Below are 16,007 nucleotides of genomic sequence, written 5' to 3' on the forward strand. Positions count from 1 at the left end.
CTCAAGTTCATACTTGGATGAAATCCCACAATGTTCTCGGATAGAAATGGCGCAATATCAAGGCAATAATCTGCCAAATAAATATTTCCCTTAATACACGTGCCCATTATGCAGTGTCTCTACGGTCATTGTTCCAAAACAGACAAGCCTTCCTGAAACACTGCAAACCAAACTGGAAAAACATCATTCCTTACTCCCGGTATGGATTACTCATCAGATGTAACACATTCCCATTGTATTCAACTCTGGCATTATTTTCATACCATGACTCAACATGGCTAGTGATGATGGTCAGATTTCCTGGATTTTACTATGTAACACAGGATAATTCATAGATCATAGTTGTACCAAGAAAAAGTGAGAGACCAACATAATCTAATAACTCCTGTAAAAAAGGAAACATTCAATGTTTCAGGCTGAACTGTTTGTGAGGAAGAAGCCAAGAGCTAAAGCTTATTCTATATACATTCTGTCCAATATGGATGAATTTTGAATGTCTTGTTGGAAGGATATCTATATTATGGAGAGGTAGAAAGGTTTATTAAAATAATAAGCAAGAAAATGGACTTTAGTTACAGGAAACCAATTAGCAGACAAACCAAAGGCATGCCAAGTTTGATGAAGTACTTTGCACTTTAGTAACTAAATGGTATAAACTTATCAAAACAGCCAGAAGACCCTAAAATTTCCAAAAGAGAATATATATTTGAAAAAGAAACACTAAAATGGCTTTGTGGCATTAAAATTCTGAAGAGTTTGAAGTGATTTCAAGGCTGTAATCTCATTTTGTCATCAGTACAGTTAGCTCTTATGAATGGTTTAGTCTCATTTTCTGGCACCAATAAGTTTCTATCGGTAAAAGAAAAAATAAAGTAACTGCGACAACCTATGTTCAGAGCAGGAGACAAAAGAAACTGCAGATGCAAGAATCTTGAGCAAAAATAAACTGCAGGAGGAACTCAGCAGTTAGGCAGCGGGGCGGCACGGTGGTGCAGTGGTAGAGTTGTTGCCTTACAGCACTTGCAGCATCAGACCCGGATCTGATCCGACTACGGGTGCTGTCTGTACGGAGTACGTCACCAATTCCTTTTCTCCAGAGATGCTGCCTGACCTATTGAGTTACTCCAGCATTTTGTGTCTAACTTCTACGAAAGCATGTATCTGATCTACAACTCTTCCACCTGGATAAGGTCAATTTAGCACAGTGAATGATTGATGGGAACTGAAGAAGAGTCATAACTATACAAGTTGAATAACTAAAGTACACGATCATAACTTCAGGCGGCACGGTGGCGTAGCGGGAGAGCTACTGCCTTAGTGTCAGAGACCCGGGTTTGATCCAGACTATGGGAACTTGTCTGCACGGAGTTGGTACGTTCTCCCTGTGACTGCGTGGGTTTTCTCCGAGATCTTCGGTTTCCTCCCACACTCCAAAGATGTACAGGTTTGTAGGTTAATTGGTTTGGTATAAGTGTAAATTGTCCTTAGCGTGTGCAGGATAGTGCTAATGTGCGGGAAGCACTGCTCGGTGCGGACTCGGTGGGCCAAAGGGCATGTTTCCGCGCTGTATCTCTAAACTAAACTAAACTGTGGAGGGAATGGACAGATAACGATTTGGGTTGGGACCCTTCTTCAGAGTAATGGAATAGGGAGATTTCCCGAAGATCTGACAATTATATGTGCGTCTTCTCCAATCACAGGCAAAGTCCTGGAGGACTGCAGAGAACCTAATGTTGTTCTTTTATTTAAGAAGGAAAGTAGAACGAATCCATGGAATTATAGGCCGGTGAGCAAAGGAAGCTCTTGGAGAGGATTCTTCAGCATAGGATTTACTCCCATTTGGAAGAGAATGGGTTAATTCGGGATAGTCAGCATGGCTTTGTGCATGGCAGGTCATGTCTTGTAAAGTCGATCGAGGTTTTTGAGAAGGTAACAAGGGTGATCAATGAGGTGGTGGATCTTGCCTACATGGATTTCAGTAAGACCTTTGATAAAGTCCCCATTATAAGATGACCCAGAAGTTTAAGATGCATGGGATTTGGTCGGCCGGATTCAAAACTTGATTACTGATAGAAGGCATAGGGTTGTGATGAAAGGACAATATTCAGGTTGGAGGTCTGTGTCCAATGGCATTCCACAGGAATCTGTACTAGGGACCCCTGTTTGTAATATATATAAAAAACTTGGATGTAAACGTTGATGGGTTGGTTAGTAGGTTTGCAGGTGACACCAAGACTGCTGGGTTCGCTGTGAGGAAGGCTGTGAAAGTATACAGCATGATATCGATCCTCACCATAGTATAGACCACCAGGGCCGCCGGGAGTTGGCTGCCCTGCCGGCAGTCTGTCTGTTTTTCCATTCTTTTTGTTATTTTTTAGTGTGTTAAAAGTTTGTTTCAATGTTCTTCGGTTTGTTTTATGTGGGGGAGTGGGGAGGGGGATCGGGGGAAACTTTATTTTCAAGTTCCTACCTAGCCGGAGATGTGCTCAATTTTCGGATCACATTCTCCGGGCTCTGCGGCCTTGCATCGCTGGAGCTGGAGGCCTCCTCGGACTGTCCTGAGCCTCACCGCGGAGCGCGGACTTAACATCAGAGCTGATCCCTTGCCTGGGATCGCTCCCACCACGACCACCGTGGACTTTACCATCAAGAGCTCGCAGTCTTCGGGAGAGGCTAGTCAGGAACGCCAACGCCGCAGAAGGTTCGACCAGCCCCAACGCGAGGTTCGATCGCACAGCGTGGGGGAGCTGACATCCCCCCCGATGTGGGAGCGGATTGGCTCGACACGGAGGTTCCGAAATGCCGCCGGCTACGGGAGTCAAGATCGTCCCGTCAACGGGGGCTTGAGGCCTACGACCGAGGAAGAACTACGGGGACTAAGGGACTTGAAATACATACTTGGAGAATGAAGTGTGTGATTCTGATTCTGATAAGAAATGAATTGCAAGATTAGAGGGTAGTGAGTCAGCAATTCCTGAATGCTTACCTGAGGATAATTAATTGTGCAATTGTTGAGCATGAATGGAACATGGATTGGCTGTGGCAATAGACAATACATCCCAAAACCCAACACACCCTAATTTTATCTGAAGACTTTAGTTTCATTTCCGATTACAATATATTTTCTTACACAGGGAATAGACATATTCTATAGTGTTAGAGAACTTTAGACAACCTATAATTTTGTGTCATGATGTTGCTGAGAGAAAATTAAAGTTTCAAATAACACTTTTCTTCATTGTAGCTCATTCAAAAATATTTTACAAACAATGAACTCTGTTGAAGTGACGTTGCTAATTCAATGTAATAAACATTACAGCCAAATAATGCACAGCAAGGCCCCACACCAAGCATTGTGATAATCAAAGATCCTATAGCGGAGCAAGATAGACCACTCCTTCCAAATGCAATGGGCTGACGTGTAGTATGCAACTGAGCGGAACGTGGGCCTTTTTTTCATCCATTTCAGTAACCCGACCTGACCCGACTCGCAGTGTAATTAACGTTGCGGGGGAACAGTTTGTGTGAATATATTATAATTCTGAAAATGAGGAGAAGATTTTTTATCAAAGAACTTTTATTTTTACGAGGATGTTTCCGTAACCGGCTTCCGTCTCCGCACTAGTTATCTTTGCTCGGCTATGGGATCTTTGGTGCGGAGACGGAAGCCGGTTACAGAAATGAGGCCAAAAATTACCCATGAATCTGCCCATGACCGTACTACGTCTTTTTCGTCGAGTGATCTATCTTGCTCGCTATAGGATCTTTGGTAATAATCATGTAAAATTGGTAATGTGAGTTATACAGTCATACAGCACAGAAACAGGCCCTTCAACCCAAATCGTCCATGCCAACCAAGATGCCCTTTCTAAGCTAGTCTCATTCGCCCACGTTGAGCCCATATCCCTCTGAACCTTTCCTAGGATAAATATTGTCCAGGCCATTATAAGAACACACCTGCTCTTCCTTAAATATCCATCTGAGACCCCTTCTGTGACATTACTGTTCCTTAATGTTAGTTCAGTTAAATGATCACTTTGGAAGTGGGCCTTAACATCACAACCTTCCACTTCATATCTGAGAGTACTGCCCCACTGAGTAACCGATGAGTGTGAGCATCTCTGTATGTTCTACTTTCATGGGAACTGATTAATGATGACAAGTAAACATATAATATTCTTAAGGGATTGGACAGGCAAGATGCAGGAAAAATGTTCCCTGTTGGTGGAGTCCAGAACCAGGGGTCACAGTTTAAGAATAAGGGTTAGGCCAATTAGGACTGAGATGAGGAAAAACTTTTTCAGCCAGAGAGTTGTGAATCTGTGGAATTCTCTTAGCTCTTAGGGCTAATTGAATCAATAAATATGGGGGGGAAAGCAGGAAAGGGGTACTGATGCACAGTTATGCCCCACGTTTGTCCTGGGCCTTCTTTTCTGCATCACCTTACACCATGACTTGAAACCCTATCGCTTCCTTGCTCCAAATTGGAAAGGCCGTTGCTAAGTGGGTATTGCCTTGTGCATCTTGCACAGTAGATTTTAGCAGATGCAGGCACTCTACCCAAATATTAAGCTTCCCTAGGCACCAAATGTCTCTAGTTTAATGTCCTTTTCAAGGAGTAGAGTAGACAATAGACAAAAGACAATAGACAATAGGTGCCGAGTAGTCCATTTGGCCCTTCGAGCCAGCACCGCCATTCATAGTGATCATGGCTGATCATCCACAATCAGTACCCTGTACCTGCCTTCTCCCCATATCCCTTGACTCTGCTATCTTTAAGAGTTCTATCTAACTCTCTCTTGAAAGCATCCAGAGAACCAGCCACCGCCTTCTGAGGCAGAGAATTCCACAGATTCACAACTCCCTGTGTGAAAATGTTTTTCCTCATCTCTGTTCTAAATGGCTTAACCCTTATTCTTAAACTGTGGCCCCTGGTTTTGGACCCCCCCAATATCGGGAACATGTTTCCTGCCTCAAGCGTGTCCAAACCCTTAATAATCTTATATGTTTATTCTACTCATCGAGTCATACATAGACTCTTACAATGTTGAAACAGGCCCTTCGGCACAACTTGTCCACAAGGTGCCCCAACTAAGTTAGTCCCATTTACCCGTTTTTGGCCCATATGCCTCTAAATGTTTCCTAGTCCTAGCAATGACCAAGTGTCTTTTAAATGCTGTTTTAATACCTGCCCAAATTATCTCCTCTGGCAGCTCGTTCCATAAACCCACATCCCTCTGCGTGAAAAAGTTGTTCCTCGGATTCCTATTGATTCTTGCCCCATTCACCAGCGTAAATGCAAAGCTTTGTATAATATGGTAATTAACAGATATGACTGTCTTTTTCACCAGTCAGACTAATATCAAAGGATGACATGAATTTAAAAATGGTGTGCACTGTTAAATGACCGTTTATTCAATAATATTTTATAACAGGACATCAATTAGTTCATAAGAAGAATGGGGGGAGGGGGAGAATGTTAAAAATAGAGTACTATTACAGGTCTAGAATAAATGGGGATGAAATAATATCACTGTCCCAAATTCCCCAAAAATCTCTTGGTCTCCTGCCATGATTGGAGGGTTGGTTTCATTGTAGCCTTTCATGTTATATATCTAGGGTTTCTACTAATATAATTCGTGACAATTTAAATTGAAAGCAGCTTTCTCCACGTTAAGCGTGTCTGATACTTAACTGCCTGTTTGATTTTGTTGTGCTGTTTGTTTGCATGTACAAGTGAATCACATCATATGATAAATATACACAAGATGTTTGAAATCCAAAATCAATTAGCACCATTTATGTGTTTGAACGTTATTGTAAATATTAAAAAGGGACTATAAAAAAATGTCTGTAATGAGTGGAAGACCAACTGGCACAATCATAGGTGCAAACAGATATTGTAGTGCTCAAGAATAGGAACAATTCTCAATCACACAGGTGTGGGCAGAATTATTGATTAAGTATTGGTTTTAACCATGTTGAATTACAAATCAAGTTTGAACAATAAATGTGTATGAAGCAACTGCAGATGCTGGGTTAAACCAAAGAAAGGCACAAAATGCTGGAATAACTCGGCGGGACAGGCAGCATCTCTGGAGAGAAGGAATGGGTGACGTTTTAGGGTCGAGACCCTTCTTCAGACTATTGAACAATACATAACTTGGTCAAAGGACTGAGGCAATGAGCAGGAGCAGAAGTAGTTACAGCAGAGTCAAAACAGGACAGAAACATTAACAAGCCTTCCTGGTATGTGAATCTTATTGACAGTCAATAGTTATAGTCAGGCACACCACTTCATCTTATTTGATGGCCTATTTGGCAATACTGTCCTTTCATGACTGTGAACCACGTTCTGGCCCTTTCCTCACAGGGCACACACAAGCACAAGCACGCACTCACACACCTAATCATGATCAGGTTATAACCTGCTACTCACATCTGCATTGTGGAATGCTCCATACACCAGGGCTTGGTACCACAAATCATGAAGATTTCTATCCAGTACGCAGCACTCCAGTCAAAAGATTGGCAAATAACGATGGTCAACAACAATACCTCAACCTACGGGCTATTCTGCTCTTTTGACTTATGCTTGACTGCATTATTCCAGGGAGCTTGATACACAAATACAAAACTTCTCGAGCCACTGTGACCCACGAGTGGAACTGTAGTTCGAAGGAAGGGCCATTAACCTCAAAAATTAACGTTGGTTCTCTCTTCACACATCCTGCCTGACCTACTTAATATCTCCAAAGATAGACACAAAATACTGGTGTAACTCGGCGGGACAGGCAGCATCTCTGGAGAGAAGGAATGGGTGACGTTTCGGGTCGAGACCCTTCTTCAGACTTCTGTTCCTATTTTATATATTTTTGAATAAGTGTATTCGCAATATGGAAATGATAAAATAGCCCAATTATCTGCTAAATAATTTGTAGCTATGAAAATAATTTTGAGAGTGTGTTTTTATCTAAACTACCATTAATATTTATATGTAGCACTTTATGTTGTAGTTATAAACTCCCTTCAATGACCACAAAACAATTCAATATTTAATCATGTTTAAAATGATCTGAAAGTCTTCTAAAAATCTTGCTTATTATGAAACTTCATGGTAGAAAATTCTGTTTTCATAAACGACATCCTATTCCTCCTTAGTAACAACTTTGACTGGATAGAGGTATATTATGAATCATTTTTACGAGCCAAAGAATAAACTAATCCTTCCCTTTTGTTTTTACTTATCTGTAACATCATATTAGTTCTGGACTGTAATCTAGCACATGACAACCATGCCGCCTCTATTTCCCCCAGCTTTATACATGAGCTTAAATGCTCAAAAGACTATCCTGGTTTATACATCATCAATACATCAATACAAATACATCATTAAATGTTGCAGGGACAAATTCAATGTGGACAAAAGATACCATATTTAGACCAAAGACTTTCTGGAATCAACAGAGAATTGATGGATTTTTCAATTATGGAATAGCTTGTCAGATGGCTGCAGTATTCTAAACAAATTATACTGGACTGAGTAGATCAGACGGAGTAAAAGCTTTAAAAAAAAAAACACTTCCTCTTTCTTCCTCTCTCATCCAAAGTAAACAGCTTGGAACTTGTGCTGTCCTTTGATACGAGCCAACTGCAGTAAGTTCAGCGTTGTTGTACTTACATGTGAGGACTGAGCTCATAGAAGTTTCTGTTACGATACTCTTCTACTTTTGCTGGGGTGTAGATGGGCAAGGGTCTGTAGGGGTTTACAGATATAACGACATCTCCAATGTAAGTCTGCAACAAGAAATAAAACAATACAAAATATATTAATTTGAAAATCAGCTGATTTCAACTGAAAACCAACAGGTAATCCGACGCTATGCTAATTTGTAGACTGCTACTGGTTCCCACTCTTACAATGTTTGTTCAGGTGTCAGGGGCTATGGGGAGAAGGCAGGAGAATGGGGTTAGGAGGGAGAGATAGATCAGCCATGATTGAATGGCGGAGTCGAATTGATGGGCCGAATGGCCTATTTCTGCTCCTATCACATGTGATCTTATGATAAGTCCAAAGTAAAAGTTGTCTCCAAGGATAGCCAGGTGAGTAAATAAGTTTACATAAGCCCCAGAATGATGCATGTATACAGTATATCAGGGGATTGTAAATTTAACAACTTTTGATAAGAATTACAGAATTGATAGTCAGTTAATGAGCTTCCAACATGTCAAAATTATCCCTACTGCGGCTCCCACTGTTTTAACACTACACTGGAACGCAATGTTGCATAATGTTGAAGAAAGCATTCAGCATCAAACGTAATATACCCGATCATAACATTCCAGATTTCAACGTCAGTCTGCAGATTATCCCTGTATTTCCCACTCTGAGTACCCCAATCTCCAATGGATTATTTTATTTTATTTTATTATTTATTTCGAACAGAATTAAAGAATAAAAAGCAAGTGTGAAACTACAAAAAACAAAACAAAATGTTTTATAATTATCTTATACAAATTTAGCAGCTATATGTACACCATATGTACACCAGCCACTATATGTACACCAAATTATTTACATTGATACACTAATCAAATATTTACAAAGCCATACAAAAAAGAAAAAAAGAAAAAGAAAAGAAAAAACCCTCATATACTATACAGTATCTTAGTCATATTTACAACCCATCACTCTATAATCACCCTTCCCAATACAATCAGTATAACAAATATCACACTCACAATCACCTATCCTCATCCCAATATCCTTTTAAACAAGTGTTTTTGTACATCTTTTTAAACTGAATTATGCTTGTGCTAAGTTTCATTAGCAAAAGGGATTCCTCAGTGCTGCACTCTTTCAGGTTGTCCATGTTTGCCAGGTAATGGACATTGAGGGGCTATGTGATCAAAAACGTTTTTGACTCTTTTAAACCAAATACTACATATAAGCAGCTTTCATGCAAAATTTCCATTCAGGCAACAAAAATTTACCGATACAGAATTCACAAATCAGTAATGGAAAAATTGAGATTCGCACTTACAGAATTTGTGAGTAAAGTAAATAAATAAACACCTTTTTTTCAAATAATCAGTGTCTCTTGATGCACATGCAAATGACATAGCTTTGCATTACTGCACATTATAATACAAATCATTCCTCCCCTCTCCACCCATCTTCTGTAATGCGGAGGTCGCCTATAATCTTAGGTATTTTCTACTCAACAGTACATCACAACATAAGGTCATAAATGATAGGAGCATAACTAGGCCATTCAGCCCATCAAGTCTACTCCACCATTCAATCATAGCTGATCTATCTCTCCCTCCTAACCCCATTCTCATGCCTTCTCCCCATAACCCGACACCCATATTAATCAAGAATCTATCTACTTGTGCTTTAAAAATATCCCCTGGCTTTGCCTCCACAGCCTTCCGTGGCAAATAAATCCACAGATTCACCATCCTCTGACTAAAGAAATTCCTTTGCATCCCCTTCCTAAAGGAATGTCCTTTAATTCTGAAGCCTCTTATGACCTCTAGTCCTAGACTCTTCCACTAATAGAAACATCCTCTCCACATCCACTCTAAACAAGCCTTTCACTATTTGGTACGTTTCAATGAGGCCCCCCCTTCATTCTTTTAAACTCCAGCAAGTACAAGCCCAGTGCTGTCAATAGCTCGGAGCTGGAAGACATACTTCCTTATGACGAGTGGCAAACTGTATTCAATTTCTCCTGAGGACCAGCAGTGAATAAACAATAACCATGTGGAGTGGTCAACTGGGTGTTGTGAAGAGCACCTGGATAAAAAACATAGAACATAGAAATATAGACATAGAAACATAGGTGCAGGAGTAGGCCATTCGGCCCTTCGAGCCTGCACTGCCATTCAATATGATCATGGCTGATCATCCAACTCAGTATCCTGTACCTGCCTTCTCTCCATACCCCCTGATCTCTTTAGCCACAAGGGCCACATCTAACTCCCTCTTAAATATAGCCAATAAACTGGCCTCAACTACAATCTGTGGCAGAGTTCCAGAGATTCACCACTCTCTGTGTGAAAAATGTTTTTCTCATCTCGGTCCTAAAAGATTTCCCCTTTATCCTTAAACTGTGACCCCTTGTCCTGGACTTCCCCAACATCAGGAACAATCTTCCTGCATCTAGCCTGTCCAACCTCTTAAGAATTTTGTAAGTTTCTATAAGATCCCCCCTCAATCTTCTAAATTCTAGTGAGTACGCCAAGTCTATCCAGTCTTTCTTCATATGAAAGTCTTGACATCCCAGGAATCAGTCTGGTGAACCTTCTCTGTACTCCCTTTATGGCAAGAATGTCTTTCCTCAGATTTGGAGACCAAAACTGTACGCAATACTCCAGGTGTGGTCTCACCAAGACCATGTACAACTGCAGTAGAACCTCCCTGCACCTATACTCAAATCCTTTTGCTATGAATGCTAACATACCATTCACTTCTTCACTGCCTGCTGCACCTGCATGCCTACTTTCAATGACTGGTGTACCATGACACCCAGGTCTTGTTGCATCTCCACTTTTCCTAATCGGCCACCATTCAGATAACAGTCTACTTTCCAGTTTTTGCCACCAAAGTGGATAACCTCACATTTATCCACATTATACTGCATCTGCCATGCATTTGCCCACTCACCCAGCCTATCCAAGTCACCTTGCAGCCTCCTAGCATCCTCCTCACAGCTAACACTGACCCCCAGCTTCGTGTCATCCGCAAACTTGGAGATATTGCATTCAATTCCCTCGTCCAAATCATTAATATATTGTAAAACACCTTGGTACTACAGAGAAACCAAGGAAGTCATTTTCTTAAAAGAATAGCACCTTTCACATAGAAAAGAGAAAATAGGTGCAGGAGTAGGCCAATCGGCCCTTCGAGCCAGCACCGCCATTCAATATGATCAAGGCTGATCATCCAAAATCAGTACCCCATTCCTGCTTTTTCCCCATATCCTTTGATTCCATTAGCCCCAAGAGCTAGATCTTTCTCTTGAAAACATCCAGTGAATTGGCCTCCACTACCTTCCGTGGCTGAGAATTGCACAGATTCACAACTCTCTGGGTGATAAAGTTTTTCCTCATCTTAGTCCTAAATGTGACCCCAGGTTCTGGACTCCCCCAACATCGGGAACATTTTTCTTGGATCTTCCCTGTCCAATCCTCTAAGAATTTTATATGTTTCTGTAAGATATCCTCTCATACTGCTAAATTCCAGCAAATACAACCAAGTCGACCCATTCTTTCATCATACGTCAGTCCCGCATTCCCGGAAATTAACCAGGTGAACTCCCACAATAGCAATAATGTCTTTCCTCAAATTAGGAGACCAAAATTGCACAAAATACTCCAGGTGCCGTCTCACCAGGGCCCTGTACAACAGCAGGACCTCCTTGCCCCTAAACTCAAATCCTCTTGCAATGAAAGCTTTCTTCACTGCCTGCTTTACCTGCATGCTTACTTTCAGTGACTATGTACAAGCACACCCAGGTCTCGATGCACCTCCCCTTCTCCTACTCTGACACAATTCAGATAATAATCTGCCTTCCTGTTCTTGCCACCAAAGTGGATAACCTCACATTCATCCACATTATACTACATCTGCCTTGCATCTGCCTTGCATCTGCCCACTCACCCAACCTATCCAAGTCACCCTGCAGCCTCATAGCATCCTCCTCGCAGCTCACACGGCCAACCAGCTTTGTGTCATCCGCAAACTGAATTTACATTTAATTCCCTTGTCTAAATCGTTATTATATATTGTAAACAACTGGGGTCCCAGCACCGAGCCTTGCGGCCCCCCACTAGTCACTGCCTGCCATTCCGAAAAGGACCTGTTAATTCCTATTTGCTTCCTGACTGCCAACCAGTTCTCTATCCATGTCAATACCTGACCCCCTAATGCCACGTGCTTTAATTTTTCACATTAATCTCTTGTGCGGGACCTTGTCAAAGACTTTTTGAATGTCCAGATACACCACATTCACTGGCTCTCCTTTATCCATTCCACTTGTTACATCATCAAAAAATTCTAAAAGATTAGTCAAGCATGATTTCCCCTTCATAAATCCATGCTGACTTTGACCGACCCTGTTACTGCTTTCCAAATGCGCTGCTATAACATCTTTATTCATCGATTCCAGCATCTTCCCCACCACCGATGCAAGGCTAACTGGTCTATATATAATTCCCCGTTTTCTCTCTCCCTCCTTTCTTAAAAAGGCTACCTTTTTGGCTACCCTCCAGTCCACAGGAACGGATCCAGAATGCACAAAGTGCTGGAGTAACTCAACAAGTCAGGCAGCATCTGTGGAGATGCTGGATTCTCTGGATCTCTGGAGAGTCCCCTGTCTCTCAGTCTGAAGAAGGGTATCAACCCAAAACAACACCTATTCTATTTTCCCTAGAGATGCTGCCTGTCCCACTGAGTTACTCCAGCATTTTACTGTTGTCCAACAAAACCTTATCAATGTACCTCGGTACCCAATACAATAAATAATCTGAACTAAACATCTTGTGTCTATCTCTGGAGAAAATGAATAGACGGTTTCAGATCAGGACCCTTCAAACAAACGGTCGGGATTTCCTTCTTCAATTTCGACCTGAATCATCACTTATTCATGTTCTCCAGAGATGCTACATGACCCTGCAGATTTACTCCAGCACTTTGTGGATTTTTGTTTGTGAACCAGTATCTGCTGTTACTTGCGCCTTTCACGAAGATTCAAAGCACTTTCCAACCAAAATCAGGAAAAGCAGCAACCTTGTGCATAACAGACCCCATGCACAGCATTCAGTTAATGACCAGGGAATCAATCCATTGCAGTGATGTTGTTAAATGAAGCAAATTACCTAGTTATTATCAGTCAGAAAGATAAGCAAAAAGCTAAAATATTGTAAGAAAATATATTTTAACATGATAACATTTACACATGAAAGATCAGAGAAGAAAACGAAAGAAAGCAGTGTGACAATATTGGTAATTTTATTTTTGCAATATCACCCCATGCCAAACATAAATGGCTAATTAAAAGTATGCACTCATTCAGTTGCTCCCATCTTGTCCATTGCAGCTGAGTATAATGATATTCCTCAGAACACTACTGTCTAGACTGGTGGACATCTTTCCCACCATCTCCTACACAAAGACAAAGATCAAATGATACTCCACTTTCAAGCTCATCCCACACCTCCCACCACATGGGCAACACTTCCCATTCATAACATCAAACGAGGAACAATCGATATACTATTGGCTTTTGGTACCAAATGTTTAAGTTTCAAATTCCTTAGCAATGATGTCCAGGCTGAACAGAATCATTCTAGAATGTGGCTGAGATCATTGTGGTATTTCTTACCTCTGATCTGCACTTTGAACAGATTAAACTAATTGATGAGAAAGCCAAAATCAATCGATAAGTGTTGACGTAAATTCCTTATGAATCATTTCTTAAGTACAGCCCTGATGCAGGTAGTTCTGCTAAAAGGCATGTTTCCTCAACACATATTGGATGCAGCACGATTGAAGAATTAAGGAACACTATTTCTAATACACGGGTTTAATAACCATTTAGTGTTACATTGGAAATTGATGTGCAGAAAAAAGTCTGTCATGGAAGAAAATGTTTCCATGTAACTTCCCCGTAGTAATCAGACACCATTGTCTCTGAACAGCTGCTACCTCATCGTGGGTGGCCACTGAAATGAACAAGAGAGATCACTTCTAGTGACACTTGTGGGATGATACTCTATCAAACAATTTGACACAGAACCTTTAGTATTTTTAGCTTGCAGTAAGCAAAATAAACTTAATTATTAAAAAGAACACCTTTATTTTTGAGAATCCTGCGGGAAAAATAACTTTGGTATTGCATGTTTGAAACACTCTGGTCGCCTAACCCCTTTTCCCGTTGACAAAATTGTTTTTACAACACAATTCTCTATGACACCAGATTTCATAGGAACAGAACTATCATGTTATAGCAGAACCAGCTGCACAGGTTCAAATGTTACACAACCAAATACCCACACCACTATTTTGCTAAATGTAATGTCGTAGATAGCAGCATGGATAGTGAACTTTAATAAGGCTGCGTTTGCGCTTTTTAAAATCTACCTCTAATGATACCCCGATCTCTTCAAATAATCCCTCCAACATCCACCACAGGAAAGGCCCCTCAGTCAACATTGTGGCATATTCTACCATCATAAAATTACTAAATAATCACAACCATCGGCAATTTTGTGTTGTTTGTCCACACAACTAACAACCTAATGATTAAATATATTTCACACGGGATAAATACGAGAGGAGAGAAATGTTCTCTCTCGGCACACGGAAATTTATTAAATTCCAGTCACAAGAATGAAAGGCAGGGGCTTACACCAACTGTTACATAATCCCTTACCTCCCACTGGGAAGAAACCACAAAAGCACATAATAGTTGCTGATAGTCTTACTAAAGCGCCGCTCACAAAGTTTATTCTTAGAAGTATTACTATCATAATCAGTACAAGATGCATCTTTCTTTTTAAATCTCATTTTTAAAATAGTCTGTAACTTAAGCAAACTGCTTACGTTTTCAAGACAGCGTTTTCAATAGCAATTATAATATAAATGTTTGCTCCTGGTCACGGTTCTATGTTTGTTTTAATAGTATGCAGAAGCCTTGAGAAAAATCTGTATGGTTGCATTTACAGAGGTAACTCTTTACATGCCATGTAAGGGATTCATTCCCTGGGGAGTTTCAGGCTTGCGTGGCCCTTCAAAATTCTGATTTTCAGTAGAGTCATAGTCATAGAGTGATACAGTGTGGAAACAGGCCCTTCGGCCCAATTCGCCCACACCGACCAACAATGTCCCAGCTACACTAGTCCCACTTGCCTGCGCTTGGTCCATATCCCTCCAAACCTGTCCTATCCATGTACCTGTCTAACTGTTTCTTAAACAATGGGATAGTCCCAGCCTCAACTACCTCCTCTGGCAGCTTGTTCCATACACCCACCACCCTTTGTGTGGAAACGTTGCCCCTCGGATTCCTATTAAAACATTTCCCCTTCACCTTGAACCTATGTCATCTGGTCCTCGATTCCCCTACTCTGGGCAAAAGACTCTGTGCATCTACCCGATCTATTCCTCTCATGATTTTGTACACCTCTATAAGATCTCCCCTCATCCTCCTGCACTCCATGGAATAGAGACCTAGCCTACTCAACCTCTCCCTATAGCTCACCTCCTCTAGTCCTGGCAACATCATCGTAAATCTCATCTGAAACCTTTCAAACTTGACAATATCTTTCCTGTAACATGATGCCCAGAACTGAACACAATATTCTAAATGCGGTCCCAGCAACATCTTATACAGTACTGGATTATTTTCCAATAAATTGGAATATATATATATTACAGTCCTACATTGATACATAGACAATGGGTACAGGGGGGGGCATTTGGATCTACGAGCCAGCACTGCCATTCAATGTGATCATGGCTGATCATCCACAATCAGTACCCCATTCCTGCCTTCTCCCCACATCCCTTGATTCCGCTAGCCATAAGAGTTCTATCTAACTCTCTCTTGAATGCATCCAGTGAATCGACCTCCACTGCCTTCTGAGGCAGAGAATTCCACAAATTCACAACTCTCTGTGTGAAAAGGTTTTTCCTAATCTCAGTTCTAAATAGCCTACCCCTTATTCTTAAACTGTGCCCTCTGGTTCTGGACTCCCCCAACATCGAGAACATGTGTCCTGCATCTAGCGTGTACAATCCCTTAATAATTTTATATGTTTTTATAAGATCCCATCTCATCCTTCTAAAGTCCTGACTTACATACTGTATCATTAGAGATAATATTCACTAAGGCTAACAAACTAGTGATAATCATGTATATTGTGATGATAAATTAATAAATCCCGACTCGTATTCCTTCCCCATCTTGTTCAATACAATCCACATTCACATCTGCAATCCT

At 41.0% G+C, this 16,007-nt stretch overlaps 1 protein-coding gene across 6 annotated transcripts in view; it reads right to left on the reverse strand.

Moving 5' to 3' along the window:
• myo1b (myosin IB) overlaps positions 1 to 16,007 on the reverse strand; it is a 272,707-nt gene that overhangs the window by 217,400 nt on the left and 39,300 nt on the right. For all 6 annotated transcript variants that reach the window (XM_033023743.1, XM_033023747.1, XM_033023745.1 and 3 more), the window contains exon 3: positions 7,682 to 7,797. In XM_033023743.1, coding sequence (XP_032879634.1) covers positions 7,682 to 7,797 — 116 coding nt within the window. The remainder of the gene's footprint in view (positions 1 to 7,681; positions 7,798 to 16,007) is intronic.

The sequence above is a fragment of the Amblyraja radiata genome, chromosome 7 (genome assembly GCF_010909765.2).
Source record: "Amblyraja radiata isolate CabotCenter1 chromosome 7, sAmbRad1.1.pri, whole genome shotgun sequence".
In the NCBI taxonomy this organism is placed as follows: Eukaryota; Metazoa; Chordata; class Chondrichthyes; order Rajiformes; family Rajidae; genus Amblyraja; species Amblyraja radiata.